This window comes from Larus michahellis, chromosome 4 (genome assembly GCF_964199755.1).
Source record: "Larus michahellis chromosome 4, bLarMic1.1, whole genome shotgun sequence".
In the NCBI taxonomy this organism is placed as follows: Eukaryota; Metazoa; Chordata; class Aves; order Charadriiformes; family Laridae; genus Larus; species Larus michahellis.
In genome coordinates, this window is record NC_133899.1 from 30,509,932 (window position 1) to 30,526,073 (window position 16,142).

At 42.2% G+C, this 16,142-nt stretch overlaps 1 protein-coding gene across 10 annotated transcripts in view; it reads left to right on the plus strand.

The window, feature by feature from the left end:
* Window positions 1-16,142, plus strand: part of SYNE2 (spectrin repeat containing nuclear envelope protein 2) — a 196,357-nt gene that overhangs the window by 106,161 nt on the left and 74,054 nt on the right. For all 10 annotated transcript variants that reach the window (XM_074583746.1, XM_074583755.1, XM_074583756.1 and 7 more), the window contains exons 63-68: window positions 3,101-3,226; window positions 5,609-5,803; window positions 6,381-6,455; window positions 7,703-7,822; window positions 8,638-8,745; window positions 14,500-14,685. In XM_074583746.1, the coding sequence (XP_074439847.1) occupies window positions 3,101-3,226; window positions 5,609-5,803; window positions 6,381-6,455; window positions 7,703-7,822; window positions 8,638-8,745; window positions 14,500-14,685 (810 nt within the window). The remainder of the gene's footprint in view (window positions 1-3,100; window positions 3,227-5,608; window positions 5,804-6,380; window positions 6,456-7,702; window positions 7,823-8,637; window positions 8,746-14,499; window positions 14,686-16,142) is intronic.

A 16,142-nucleotide genomic window follows, 5' to 3' on the forward strand; every position in this document is an offset into this window, starting at 1 on the left:
TGCCCCATCCCTGGAAACATTCAAGGTCAGGTTGGAGGAGGCTCTGAGCAACCTCATCTAGGGGAATGTGTCCCTGCCCATTGCAGGGAGGTTGGACGAGATGACTTTAAGGGTACCTTCCAACCCAAACTATTCTGTGATTCTGTCTTAAATTCTTACTGGGCATTTTGGAGGCCAAGCAGACACAAGTGGCAGCTAAAACATTTGTGTCAGTCTCTGATTTTCAGTTTGTGAAATTGAGCAGAAAATTGAGCAAAAAAAAAAAAAAAAACCACCAGCAGAAAAACTCAAACATGCTACATGACTAATGCATGCTTGGAGTCTGGAAAAAGGCAATGACTATGTGAGATCTGTATGATCAATATGATCTTTTTTTTTTTAGTCCATACAATTTCTTATGTCTGAAAAATGGTTGTGATAAAATGTACCTTTTTCAGCGAGTTGCCAGATTAAATACTTGAGAATTTTTAAAACACTTTAAAACCATCGGAAACAGCGTGCTTTGCAATTATAAAGTGTTATCATGAGATTTCTAACTGGTTTATGTGGAGCGTTAGGTCAAGGTTTAGATTTTTCTCCTTTTTGAAACAGCTGTGACCTTTTTTCCTCAGCATTTGCCTTTATCTGATAGGCATCCAACAATCTGTAGCTGAGTGAAATTTCTTTGTGAGAAAACAGACTGGAAAAATCACAATTCTTGGTAGCTAGGATATCAAACTGTGCAAAAAAAGATTTTCCAGTCCTGTTGAATGGGTTGAAAGTGGCCATACTACAATACAAGTCTAGCACCAGCTAAGACATAACAAAGGATAAAGCTATTAAAGGATGGCATTTTGAGTGCTGCATTAGAAAGGCAGTTAGTATCCTGATAGAAAGGAAAGCAGATGGGAGCCAGGCTTCCCGTACAAATATGTACATAGTTACTTTTTTCCTGAGGATTAGTTTTGAAATTCTAGTGTTTAGATGCATTTTCCCATATTTTGTTATTGGTGATGCAATAGGATATTGCTCTCATAACTTTTGTTTAATAAAGTTACAGTGTGACACCTGAAAAAGTATAACAGAAACAAAACCTGTAATAGGTAGTGTAGATGCCTTGGGGCAGGATTTTAGGTGACTTAGATCCCTGTTGAAAGTTGCCATCTGTTTTTATTATGGCCTGTCAAGTACCACACCTATCTAAATACCAAAATTATGTCATCAGGAAGAGGAGTTGGAGGCCACAGCTGCTTCTATGGGTTTTCTGTGCAAGAGAGTGGCAGTATTTGCATATCTGATGATTTACCGTGCTCATTTTTAGTAAGCTCTTCCATAACAAATACAATGCCTGCCTGCCTGTACAGTACGAGCAGGCAGGCCTTTTCCATGGGTAGGTCTTTTAGTATTAGCACAATATGAAAAGTAAAGACCAAATGTTAAACAGGAAGCAGCTCAAAAGAAATGCAACACTTCTGGGAAGAGAAAGAGATTCAGTTCCACATATAAGGCATAATTTATATTATGTTAGGAAAGGGATAAAATAAGATTTTTTTTTTTGCTCATCAGTGGAAGGCAGGGAACAGATGAGTTATCTTCAAGCAAGTGGCTATATTCACATATTGGCCTGTGACAGAGGACATTGGAGTCTATATACAAAATATTCATATTCTTTAGTTAGTCAAGGAAATTTGAAGTAGTATGCATTTTACCTATTACTAAACAGTCTATTCATGTGGAAGTGAAGGTATGGGTAATAGAATCTCTGTTCTAAAAGGACTTTTAGTTTCTCATTAGAACCCAGCAGGACAAGACTTACTCTTTTTTTGGTTTGGTTTTTTTTTTTTTCCTCCTCTGATTCTTTAGCTATGGCATTAAGATTATAGGTCACAATTAAATATCTTCCTCTCCAATTTGGCTTTTTTTTTTTTTAAGGGGTAAAAATGTTTTTTTTCTTCCTTTTAAAACCTGTAAGTAAAAAAAATAAAATACTAATTTAGAACCTTATTGGTTTGCATTTTCTTGAGAGGGAGTGCTACTGTGAAGAAGTGACTGAAGAAAGGGCACTGTTACTGTTCACAGCAGGAGAGACTCTCTGCTCTGAAAGGCAGTCTGGGCACGCTTTGCAGAGAGATTTTTCGACCTGTCAGGCTGTTCAGGTGCTGCTATCAGCAGAGTTAGGTTCAAGCCTGTGGACAATAAGCTGTGTTTTCTTCATTACCTTTTGCAGATACCTGACGAATAGTCCTTAGATATTCTTTGGTTCTCAGCCCATGGGTTGAAAAACACAGAGCCACCAAATGTTCTGCAAATTAAATGTTTTCGCAAAATATTCTGATTTGTAGATGTAACATTTTCTTAATTACCTGAGACATTGTGACAGGCTGTGGCTGACAAACATTAGCAACGTGTGTGGGGAGATTGCCGATTTCTGCACGAACATTAAAGCATGGGGGTTGATGAGATTTTGCTGTCACTGTCAAATGAGTAAAAGTTAATTTGGCTGTTTAGAACATATTATATGTTTTCCTATAAGTCATGTAAGAAGAGGAAGCTCACACAACGTGGAAGTACTTATCATTTTTATGGGAAGTATTCAAATTGTCAGATACTGCGGTTGGCTTATCCTCTGAGCTGCAGTGTCTGCCTGGTGTACAGCACAGTTCAGTTTTGGTCAGTGCAGAACTAGCTGGCAGTAAAGATGTGAGAACCAGTAAAGACCAGGTAGGCTCTCTAACTTGATATGAAACCCTGGAATTTCTCTCTTCCCCCCCCCCCCCCCCGTTCTAAATTGTAATGAATGTGATTAAATATGCTCCATTTTCATTTCATAGCCAAATTCATAGCTCTAATCTGGAGTAAGCAAAGATGTGCTCCTAGGCAGAATACCCCACCATACTTCGACTTATGGACCGAGCAGTTTGTTTGTCTTTAGCAAGTGAATAGTAAACTTAGTAAGGATAGGATTATGCAAATTTAGCAGAACAAACACAGTTTCTTTTACATTTAACTACAGATGCATAGGAGGCTTCAGTACTCTTCAGCACAAAGTTGTTGCATTACTGACTAGTTTGTTTCTGTACTACTTAATTCAAAATTGTTTATGAGGATTACTATTTCACAGGAAGCTGTAAAGAAAACAGAAGAATGTGAGCAAGAAATTGACAAGTTGAAACAATTCTTAAAGAGCCACTTGGTTGAAATATCACATGAAGATCAACCACTGGCTGAGAAGACTCATTGTCCAGAGGTAAGTTTCGTTGTTTCTCTCTCATGTCTGTTACTTGTCCTGCCTAACACTAATAGTGACAACTCAGAGTACTGAGAAATGGCAGTGTGCTTCCCCTCCCCGCCACAGTCAAGCAGACAATTGAATGCCATAGTATGACTATGCATATGTAAGCTGACGTATACCAAGAGATATTACAATTAATATTGGTTTGCGAGTTGGGTTTATCTTTCAGAATATACTCCTTATTGACTTTGATGTGTCATTTGTACCTGTATCAACTTCTGAGGGAAAATTGGAGTGCTGTTTTCATGTCAGCTGACAGCTGTTTTGGTGAAACAATGTGCAGCACTGATAGCTTGCCTGTGCTCAGCATCCTGCTAACGTTGCTGAGGTAGCAGCTTAGGATAGCGCATAAGGAGAGAACTGAGTCCGTTCCCGATCACTGACCATGCAGTGGTACTTTTGGTAATTCTGGTTAGAGTTAGATTCTTTAGACTCCTTTCCTCATCCTCACTGTTACACTGTGTTTTCATGAAGTGATAAACATGTGTTGCTTTTCTCCCTGCAATTGGTTGTTTTCTGTAATGAATGAATTGATTATTTAATGCAAAAATTAGATGTGTTTTAAGGACAGCACTGCAGAAATCAGGAAATGACTAACTAAGTGTAATAACTATTTATAAAGTGCTTCTGAAGTGCTCAGCTTTTTGCAGTCAGTCACAATAAAGTTAATACACATACATTGTACTTGCCTAATAACTATAATCACTCGGCAGGCTCCTAAGTACATAGCTGCTCTGTTTTCAGGTGTTTGGATGTCGGAGGCTTGATGCTAGTACTAAGCATGACTCATTTCCTGATTCTTACTTGTTTTTGTCTTTGAGTGTAGGACTTTCTGTTTAATAGCTCTTGTTTTAAAAGAAAACCCATTTCACAGTTGTAGCAGGTAATTAATAGAAGTGGGCAATGGAATTGCCCATCTTACTGAGGGGCTTCAGATGAAGTGATGTTAATACAGATTTGGTTTCTAAGGAGGTTTTTGGCTAGCTAAGTTTGCAAAGCAGCAACTGGTAAATGTATGCTGTAAAGTCTCCTCCTGCAATGAAACAAATAGAAGTACTGTTCTTATGGACATTTATAAAAATATGCCAAATTATCATGAATGGCTGTTTCTTGATTCCAATGACTTTTTCTTTCCTCTAGTTTTTGAATATTTTTCCTTGTGTTTTTGAGTGTACAAAAGGAAAAAAAAAAACACATCCTTGTCTGAGCAGAGTTACCAAGTGCTTTGAAAACTTGATGGAGTTCCTGCCTTCACCTTCCCTGTCATGCAGCCACACTAGCATTGTTAACAGAAGAAGCCGTAGTCCAGACAAAACCACCAGTCTTACTGCTTTTGTCTGTCACAGATTATTACTTGCATAGCATTATTCACACCATGACAGAGCATGCTGTTATTATTTCAAGCCTAGCATCAAAGCTTGTGCTGATGGACTGAGCCCAGTGTGCAATGGAATGTTTAGCCATGTTTCATTTTTCTCAGCGAGCAACAGTGCTTTGAAGAGCTTTAGCATTCAGTAATAAAGTGAGTAGGGCATTTTATTCCTTGCCCTGTCTTACTCTGTTATTTGTTGTGCTTTCTTTGCTCTCCTGGAGGCTGGGTGGTAAGGAAAGGCACTAGCAGAAAGCTGTAAGGGCAGAACACCAGCTAGAGCAGTCGTCATGGCCAGGGAGGAGACCAAGACAGATTTATTTCCCCCTTTGTTAGTGCAGAGTCACTTGGGTTATTGTTTAATCCCTGCAGAACATTTAATGATTTCCTTGTACTTTGCTGGGGGCCATTGTTCCCAATTCAAATACATGGGATAGTTTTGTCCATAGCCATGTCACTAAAACCCACCGAATGGTTTATTTTCCCTTCTTTTAGGCCAGCTTCAGCAAAGAAGACTCAGCCCCGAGCTACCCTTGTTGCTGTCTTTGCCCTCGTCAAGGCTATCTCAAGTGTTTTGTGTCAGGTTTCCAGAGAAGGTAGTTGGAAGTAACATCACCTGCTCTGACACACAGAGTAATGTAACCCAGCTGCATTCCCTCTGTCCTGAAGGAAACTCGTATTCCCATGGCTATGCAGGACCTAGTTAGAATTAGTTTTCCAGCCTTTCACATTTCCTTCCAGAGTAGCAACTTCTGCATTACAGGCAACAAGAGCTGAACCAGTTGCTGCTGTTTTGCATGTATCGGGACCTCTCCGGCAGTGGCAATGGGGAACTGTCCCAATGCCCTGAAAAAGGAAAAGGAGCAAATAGCCCCAGTCCCAGTAAGATATATCGCTGGTATCATCTGTCGCATTACTGTTTGGTTATGTAAGAAAAATGGATGCTTACAGATGTTGTTGCCCCTTAGGGAGAAATGGAAGCTGTAAAAGAAGAAATCATAAAGCTGTGCCAAAGAAAGGAAGATATCCTTACTGGGATGAAGAATTCAATGTCTGAGCTTCACCAGCGCTTACAGCAAGAAGTGCCTGAATCAGGAGATGAACCCACAGCATCTGTACTAGCACAAAGTGACTTGATTGGGACTGGTGTTTCTGGTCAGCAGGTAAGTGGAGTGTCACATTGTGATCACTTACCTGAGAGCCAAAGAGGGAAGATAAATAGCTCTTCTTCCTCCAGGAGGAGTGGCACCTGAGAGAGGAGCACCCCTGCAGCTGTGAATCAATGCTACTTCTCCTCCCCTTTGTGCTTCCAAATGGTCCCAGAAGGACTGAGTATGATGAATGTTTAGGAGAAGGCGGGAGAGAGGTGTGCCTCTGGTTGTTTTTTAGCATGAGCAGATCCAACATGAAGTTTGCATCACACAATCAACAGCAAAATGCTCAATCTGTAGTTTTGTTGATAATCAGTTTTTCCGGGATTTTTGGTATATTGTTTTCATGGAGCAAAATAAAATGTATCCCAATTATAGCTGTGATGTTGAAATGTTACAGCATAGAGAAGAGTCCCAGTTTTCAGAGGTGTTTAGTACCTGCAGCTTTCAATTACTTTAATGTAGGGTGGCAGATGTTCAGTGCTTCTCTAAAAGTGGACCCCAAATGGTAACTTTCTTTTGGTTTAGAGGCAGTAAAAACATGTTCTTGTCATGAATAATTGGGCTGTCTCTGTGTGTATTTTTGTAGTTGAAAAAAAGAGGAATGTTATCTCTTCTGCCTTCTTTAGATGAAGAATCAGAAGACTGTTCTTTCCACAGCAAGGTAAGTTCAGTATATATCTCATATATACAGCAGTATATGGAAGATATAAGATTTTGCTACAGGACAAATATGAAAAATGTGAAAATCCAAATACTTCAGAACAAATTTAAATATCTGTTATCACTCCAGGATACTAAGAAATTGCACTCGAGCCAGTCTACCAAGATTACAATACCAGTATTACACAGCACCTCATTCTGTGATGTGGGATTGCTTATGTAGTAATACTCCCTTTATGGAAGTGTTAGTATGTTTAAGCTTAAGAAAAAAAGAGCATGATCAGACCATTTGGAATAAAGTTAAGATAGAGATTTCTGGGAGAATGGGAGAATCTGGGAGACACTGCTCCACAGGTTGCTTTAAATCTGGGGATTCTGAATGCCCAGGTGAACTGCAGACGGGCAAAGCTGGGAGTAAAGTTTCATGATAAAGTTAATTTATTTTGAAAAAGGAGAAAGAAAAATCCGTGAACCTTTCTGCACGCTTTCCTGCAGCCTAGGGACTAAACGAGATGTATTTGAATGAAATCAGGAATGTGCAGGAGTGCTGGTGAGCTTGTAGCCTAGTTACCCACTTGCACAGCAGTTCACAGACTGCCTAGGCTGGTAAGTGACCAGCTATTGTCATCTGCTTCTCCTGGGGAGGGACTGTGGCTTAACGAAGTTTTGAAGATTCTCTATTTCTCTGAAGTCCTTGCTAAGGATATTAGCCTTTTTGCTACTTCCTTGCAATAAGAATCAAAGGGAAATGTGACAAAGAGGCAATAGCGTATTGGAGGGGTTGCTTTAGGCTAGGCGAGGATGAAAACTCCATGACTAGACAGTGCAAAAACGTCCAAACAGCTTGAATAGAGGTGCTGTCCTACTACTCCGATCCAAGCACTTCAGTTTCAAGGTTTCTGATTCTGCAGTTTCATTCATGCAGTTTTCTTTAGATACAGGACTTTTCAGGGGACAGAACAGGAGAATCGTTTCCTGTCACTTTTTAATTTTTTTAAATAGCATGAAAAAATTAGGATACTCTGAGGTCTCTAGAAAAAACTATCAGTGTCATTCAGCTGCCATTCATCTTGCAGCAGAGCTATAGAGCAAGGGAAGAGGTGGGATTTGGGAAACATAATAAAGATAGGTAAACAAGGCAGAAGTAGAGCAAAGTGTTACTAAAGGTTTACAGTAACTTACATTGCCTGAAGGAGTATCTGAGCTTCCTGTACACAAGCTAATGCTGAGCTGTTACTGCTTTCAAAGGGAAGTACAGCAACAGAGAAAGATGTGAGCTTTTGGCCTTCAGAAAGAGATGATGAAAGGCACAAGGAAGACAGTGCAACCTCCTGGTCTTCTGGTACCTTGTCGGATGGCATCATTCAGGTAATGCACTCAAGTTTATCTCCACGGGGTTGGGAACTCGTCTTTGTGGAAAAGATCTGCACAAGTCCTAGGTATTGCTGAAGTCTGCAAAGCAAGAGAACTAGAGAAACACTGGACATGATGGCCTTATTCAGATCCTCCATCTTCCACATCACACTGGATTTTGCCATTTAAAATCTCTTTTCCTGTTGCGCGTATTGGTTGGACTCGGTGACCTTAAAGGTCTTTTTCAACCTAAATAATTCTATGATTCTATATTAATTTCTTCTACCCTGAAAAAAACCCAAAGATAGAAATGCATGTTTGGAAGCAGTAAAGCAGCCTCATCTCTGTAACCATTCAAGGTCAGGTTGGACGGGGCTCTGCGCAACGCAATCCAGTTGAAGATGTCCCTGCTCATTGCAGGGGGGTTGGCCTAGATGACCTTTAAAGGTCCCTTCCAACCCAACCTATTTTATGATTATAGGATTCTCATTTGTTTCACTAATTCCTAGAAAAGGCTGTAAAGTGTGCATTTTGTTGGGGGATGATTTGTTGGAGAGGTTCTCTTTGTACATGAGAAGATCAGCATCTAAGACACCCAACTGGCTACAATTTTGGAGGCATTCTGTTCTTCATGGTGTCTCAATAATGCTGTGATAGCTGCAATTGTTAGTTTCTGTATATCAAAGTTACAGGCATAAGAGAACTTCTCTCAGTAAATACTCTTAGGCCAGGACCGCTATAGGTCGAGTGGCTGCTGCCCTTCGAGGCTTCTCTAGCACAACAAGGCAATAATGATACAAATATTTCCGCTGTTGCCTCTCTCTTTACAGGATGCTGATGAGACAATGCAGTCACACAGGAAGAGTGGTGAGGACACATCTATGCAAACTTTGCAGAGCACTGAAGGCCCTGGCACAGGTGATGGCAGTCAAGCTATGGTGAGTTTGAAGGCCTGAAGTAGGCTGAACAAGGTGACCTGAGCTTGTTGTGTAACCTCCCTAGTGGGCAGAGGCTCTGTTTCGTTACGGTTATGCTACAGGAGTTTGTTGCAGTATTTATGATACGGTAGGATACCTACAGGCCTTTGTGGGCCTCTTCATATTGCTGCTTTGGGTGATAATAAATACATCTTGACTCGCTCGTTGAAAATGCACTTTACTAGGGAACAAACACAAGTACTTTCAGGAAGTAAGATGCTGGCATTCATATAGGCATGAATGGAGGGGTTCAAGTGATGTAAATATACATTAACTGTGGGATTTTTAAGTGGCAGTTAAAGGAGAAATTAAGGAGATTGACACTCCTATATGTTGCTGCTTTGTGGAAGGTATGCACAGGCTAAGGGAGGAGTGGGCAGCAGCCTAGAGGTTATATACAAAAGAGCGTATGGAGACAGACACGAACGCTCCAGGAACACTGAGAGCAGCAGACTGGTGGCAGAGCAGCCTCAGTTCTCCCTGTGTTTAGAGCGTGGAAGATGACAGAATCCATCATTGCCAGGGGCGGGAGCAGGTCCCCAGGTCACTTTGTCTCCCATTCCCCCTGACTCCTTCCATTATGCTTAACCTTTAATTTATAGTTAAAAAAACACAGAAAACTTAAAACCCAGCCAGCAGCACAATATATTCTGTATTGGTATTAAAGAAATACCCTCATGTGACCATATTATATATGATGTCATTGTATGTGTGATCTCCCTGTGTTTTTTCTCTCTACTACACTGGGATGCTGTTGGTCTCTGCGTGGGCAGGACATACCTAAGCTCCCTTTGCAGCCACAGGAGATGTCACTGCAGCACACAGACACAGCGAGCAGTTCAGCTGAGCTCGCGCTACTTGTCTGTGTTAGGCTGAGATGAACCCCTGGCTGCACTGAGTAATTCTCCATTGAGGATAACGGGATTTTAGACACCTGTGTTCAAGAGACAACCTCCAGCTGAATGTTTTGGGTTTCCAGGAGACTTAGAAGACAGCACGCGCCCTCCTAGCACCTTCGTGTGCCACCACTGTGTTTTGTCAGCCTCTTGCCTTCAGGGGCACCCACAGCCTGTGGGACCCAGTGATACAGAAGTTCAGTGGAGTGGTGTCTTGAGCTGGACACAGCGGCTTTGGGGTCTGTGGAGAGAGTGCTGTCAGTCTGTGAGTCAGGCTCCTTCTCTGCTCAAGCAGACAAGTTTTTTAAAGAAGGCCTCCTTTCTCAAACCATACCAGACAGCTTTTTTGCTTGCAACATCTTTTCCACTTTAGTGTTTTGCTACACTGTGACATTTCCATACCCTACACAACTCCCTGTAGCAGACGGGAGACATTTATTTTTATAAATGGTAAATCTATTTGTTTTCCCTAGACGTGTGCGCATGTGTAGAGATTTATGAGTCGATTATGTTCTGCATTTAGACCTTAACTGCAGGCTAAAATTAAATAATTCCTACTATCTTAGTGATTGCTAAACGACACCATTTCCTCCCTCTGGCATGTTGTCCTTCCCATGCAAACACACCTGCTTCCAAATTCAGTTATAGCAGCCTAAACCACAATTTAGGTTTCCGAGAAACATTTGAATTACTGGATGAGGAAGAGAAGACAGGTTATAGTTGTAGGTGACTCCCTTCTGAGGGGAACAGAGGGTCCAATATGCCAGACCGACCCTCCTCTTAGGGAAGTCTGCTGCTTCCCTGGGGCCTGGGTTAAGGACATCACTAGGAAACTTCCTAGCCTGGTACAGCCCTGGGACTATTACCCATTATTGCTCTTCTCTGCGTGTGGCAATGAAGCTGCAACGCATAGTCCAAGGGCAATCAAAAGAGACTTCAAGACCTTGGAATGATTGGTAAGGGAATCTGGACCACAGGTAATTTTTTCCTCTATCCTTCCAGTTGTGAGCAGCAACACTGGAAGAAAAAGAGGGACCTAGTCTATAAATACATGGCTGTGTGGCTGGTGTCACCACCACAATTTTGGGTTTTTCGATAATGGGATAGCCTACACGGCACCAGGCTTGTTGGCTGTCACATCCCACTCAGAAAAGAGGGGGGATTTGCAAATCCCTAGCAGCATGGATTAAGGTGAGACAAATCTCAAGGTCTGTATACAAACATTTATTAGATTAGTAACCAGGTCTTAACTAGGTCTGTGGTAATTGGTTAGGTATATAGCAAATTGTGGCAAGCAGTAAGGTATGCGTTGCATTGCTTAGCAACAGGTATACAACAAATTATGGCAAGCGGTACTTAATAACAGATATACAATGAATTATGACGAGTGGCACGGTATGTCTTGTGTTACTTTTTTGAAAGAAAAGAGAAAAGGAAAAGGAAAGAAACAAAGGGATACAGAAGAAGAGATCGAGAGAGATCAATAAAGAGATCACTGGTCCCGGTTCCAGCGTCGGTCCAGCTGACAGGGGTTGTTGCCGTAAGAGCGCTGTTCTGTGTGTCCCCAGGGAAGAATCTCTTCAGGGTCTCTTCAGGGAAAAATCTTCTCAGCAAAAATCCTCTCCAGGGAAAGTCTTCCCGTTTTTACGTTTGCCCACTCGTAGGGGCAGTTTTGTCTCAGGTTTCTCCCCCCGCCAGGTGACGTGTAGGATGATTTGGGTGGGAAGATGAGAGCTATAGTCATATATGTTTAGCATGATTTCAATAATCTTCATTAGCATATGCAGCGGTGTCAACTTTAATATGAATTTCGTGGATAATGAGGCAAAGATCACCACCGGGCATAGCATCGGGCATAGCATCTTTCCGAAGAAACAGCTCATCCTTCATGAGAGAAGAAGCAGGGCTATTCTGTTTCTGTAAGACTCATCCTCTGGGTGCCAAGAGTTTTTCTTCTCTCTCTCATGAATCACACAAGAGATAAGCAGGTGTTAGCCTTATCGGTTCCTTTAGCAGAAGGCCTGGTACTTGTGAGTGTTTGAGACATTCAAGCTGCTTTGTTTAGGGGAAATTACTAGTCGTTTCTTACATTGGCGTGGGATGAGATTCACCTTTCTCAAACGGGGAAGAGGGTCTTTGCTCTTGACCTAGTGGGGCTGATTGACAGAGCTTTAAACTAGGCTTAAACTAAACTTGGCAGACTTGCCCGTGACAAGCTGTGGGATGAAATGCTAAGGTGCACCTCCTAGAGGGTGCTAGCAAGGGCCCTCAGCCTGTTGCTGAGACATGCTATGTACACTGGCGCACACTTGAAGTCTCATGTAGATGAGCCAGGGAGTCCTGAAGTAATAGGAGTCAACAGGGAAACACCGTGGAAATACCTCAAAGGAATTAAGGGGCATTCCTCTAAGAAAGTGACATGGCCAACAACCCAGCTGGAGTGCCTTTACACCAGTGGACGCAGCATGGGCGACAAACAGGAGGATTTGCAAGCCACCATGCTACTAGAAAACTACAGCCTAGTTGCCATTACTGGAACTTGATGGGATGAATCTCATGACTGCAATGCAGCTACCAATGCTACAGGCTGTTCAGAAGGAACAGACAAGACAGGACAGGTAGGGGGGTTGCCCTCTACATAAAGAAATGGATATACTGTGAAAAGCTGTCTCTGAAGAATAGCCACATATGGTTCAGAATTAGAGACTGAGGCAACAAAGGGCACCTTGTGGTTGGTGTCTATACAGGCTGCCCAATAGGAGAGCCTATTGACAAAGGCTGCTTAATCCAGCTACAGAAGGCAATGCGCTTGCAGGCTCTCGTCCTGTTGAGGAACTTCAACCATTCTGACATCTGCTGGAAAAGTAGCGTGCGAGCTGTAGGCAATCCAGGGGACTCCCGGATTGCATAGAGGATAACTTCTTAAGAAAGTAATAGACAGTCCCCCGAGAGGAGATGCATTACTGGACCTGTTGGTCACCAATGCAAGTGAGCTAATTGGTGGTATCAAGATCGGAGGTAGCGTGGGCTGCAGAGATCACACACTGGTGGAGTTTGCAGTCCTGAAGGATATGGGTCAGGCAAAGAGTAAAGTCAGGACCCTGAATTTTAGGAAAGGAAACCTCCAGCTCTTCCAGGAGTTAGTCAGTAGGACCCCCTCCCTTATTAAAAACCTTATTGTGGCCTTTTGATGCTTAAATGGGGGTTTATAAGAAAGATAGGGACAGACTTCTTAGCAGGGCCTATTGTGATAGGGCAAGGGGTAGTGGTTTTAAACTAAATGAGGGCAGATTTAAACTGGATATAAGGAAAGAATTTTTTACTCTGAGGGTAGTGAAACACTGGCAGAGGTTGCCCAGAGAGGTGGTAGGTGCCCCGTCCCTGGAAACATTCAGGTCAGTTTGGACGGGGCTCTGAGCAACCTGATTTAATGAAAGATGTCCCTGCTCCTTTAACGGTCCCTTCCAACCCAAGCCATTCTATGATTATACTGTATCTTAGTTGTCATACTGTAACTGTCGTCCTGGTGACACCTCCATGGTCTCGGCACACAAACACGTGACGGGTGCATGAACGCCTGCACAAACGATACTGGTTTGTTTTATTCAACTCATTTGACTATATATCTGAGTTTCTATTTCTGTAGAGGAAGGGGATAAAGTTTACTGCAGTAACAATGTCTGGCTGGGGAGTGGCAGGGCATGCCGTAAGTGTGAACTAAATGCTTACATACGCATACGTGTGTGACGGAAGGTTGTCATGCACAGTATTATACACGCGTAATGTGTTGTTATTTAACCGAATGAACTAAAACAGAACTAGAGCTAGAAATTTCGGGTGGAACTTGAGGTAAACTGGTACTTTTTTATTTCTTCAGTCATGTATACCTCAGTAGACATATTTAGACTGTTCTGGGATCTGTATACTCAGATTTACTTTCTGTGTTTAATGACACTGTCCCAAACTATCTTAGAGACAAATAAGAACAGTAATGATTAAAGTAAGACATTGGTAGCTGAAACAATGCATTTTCACTCTGATTTTCTGCCAAATCTCATTTTAACACAGAGCTTGTGCACTACCACTGACCATCTTGGTTGCCCGAATGTATGCTCTAGAGCTGTGGGAGTGTACAGGTAGTTTTGTTCTTGTGATGTTGTGCTTGGTTTACTTACTAAGTACCAGTGTTTGCATGTCTTGGAGGTATATACCTATCTTGTACAGCCTTCCAAACAACTGCTGATATCTCCAAGCACTTTAGACTTTTCCTTATTACGGAAGTGTGCAATATTGCTTCTTAAAGGAGAGCAAATAAGTAGAAAGAATTGCACAAGACATACTTAAAAATACACCATTCTTTTCTGTGTGACCTAGAGCCCAAATAAAGCATATTTGACTATTGGAACCGAACATGCAAGTAGCTTATAAGCATTGCCCAAGAGCTTGCTTTGCAGCTTTAAACTGCGTTGCTTTTACATCTAACTCCCACAGAAAAACAACTCTCCTCAGGGGAGAACTGGTTAATGGTGAGTCATCCCACTTCCTGTGCACTCAGGTATACCTGTACAAATGCAAATCGCTGCTGGAAACCTGTTACACTAGATCTGGGATCACCTGGCTGCTGAGTTTCTCTTTCTTTTTTCTCTTTTCCTTTTTTTTTTTTTTTTTTTTTTTCTCCTTTTTAATCTGGGAACACGGTGGCAAAGTTTTTTCGGAGCCCTGTGAGTGTGAAAGTTAAACATTTCCCACTGGTAAGGGGAGGGGAAAGAAAGAAAAAACCAGATAGATAACTGTGTTTCTTTCATGTGTTTTGCTTCAGAGTGACACGCTGCCTCCTGAAGTGGTGGATGGTGGCAGGCCTGAGCCAGAAACGATCCTCCAGGTGTGCCAGGCCCAGGTTGCTGAGCTGGAACAATGCCTAGACAAAACTAAAGTGTCCTTGGGGTCAGACCCCCAGACCCCCAAAATGCAGCAGATGGTGGAACAGCAGCTGGCTGATTACGAGGTAAGACAGAGTGGTCAGTGTGCTGCTGCCATCCAGACAAGTCGCCCTTCCCTGGGGGGTGTGTCTGCAGAAAAGCTGGGTTTACTGCTTCTCTCCCCACTTATTGTGCAGAAAACAGGTAACCGCTTGGCTTCAGTTTCAGGTGCAGCTTTCCAAGGGCTTAGTTAAAATACCTATTTTTAGAATTGGAATCTTTATCCATCTGGGGGATTTAGGTAGAACTCTTGAGTATTTTTAAAGCTTTGTTTTTCTTTGGATTATTTTCAGAAACGTGGCTCAATACAGTTTGAATCCTCTATGAAAAGGCAATTCTTTGTTGGTCTCATCATGATAAATCGGCTAGAAAAAAAGGAATATTTTTTTTCTTTTCACATTTTCACTATCTATTTTTGTCGGAGTGATTTAAAAGACTGGTATAAGATAGCTTCCAAATTAGTAAATTCTTCTTTTGCACTTTTTGCAAAAAGCTGCCAGCATAGGTAGAAAGACAGGGCCTTTTTCCCTGCCCTCTGTGAGTAGTGGCGGTATTTCGACCTTCTGCCGTACTTCTAGGGCAGCCTCTTGCCCCGGATGGCAGGAGAAGGAGAGGAGCGGGTGGTACCCATTGGTGAAAATGAGTGGAGGAAAACAGGACTGGCGTGGTGGGCTGGGGTCGGTGGGAGTCCTGGCATGCAGCTTTTTTTCTCTGGTGTGCGGATTAGAAGAAAATGTGCTGGCATGCCACTTTTGAAGTTCCCTGTGGTGCCAGTCTGGTGTACCTGTTTGCTTCAAGCACTGAGTCTACCTAAAGGAACAAAGTTCACTCACCATAAAAGAGCCAATACCAAAATGTCCCCATTTTAAATTAGTAGGAAATATTTCCAGCTGTTTTGTTGTTGTTGGGTGGGATTTTTTTAATAGGAACTGAAATGCATGCCAAGAAGTGCCTCTGGGTTTAGGCTGTGATTCGGCCAAGTGCTAGGGTGCTGAACTGTGGAAATTAGGATTCTGAAGGCACCTAAGTAGCTGGCTGTGTCTGGATCCCATTCAGGGTTTGTGTCAGCATAGGCTTCAACAGGGCAGTTCCAACTAGTAAAAACAAGCAGGCTTCAGGCAACTGTAAGTGCTGCTGAATTCCTGTTGGCTTTTAACAGTTTGTCTCAATGTTAGGATGTAAACTTGGCAGGGGGGTGGGAGGGAGGTTAGAAAAACCTCCCTTTACTCTAGTAAAGATCTACACATAAAAATACACATAGCACTAAGCAGAAGCAGTCTCTAGATATGGACATATGATGTAAAGCAGTTAATGTATTGCAGTTGAGCCATGGTACCTGACTCCGGATCACCTTAAAAACATGAGTTTAAAGTAACGCAGAGATGCACTTTGATTCACAGCAGCTTGAATGAAAAAACAGACCCCAACAGTTTACAATGGCCTGGCTGATACATGGTAACATTAACATTACTATGTTTTGGTA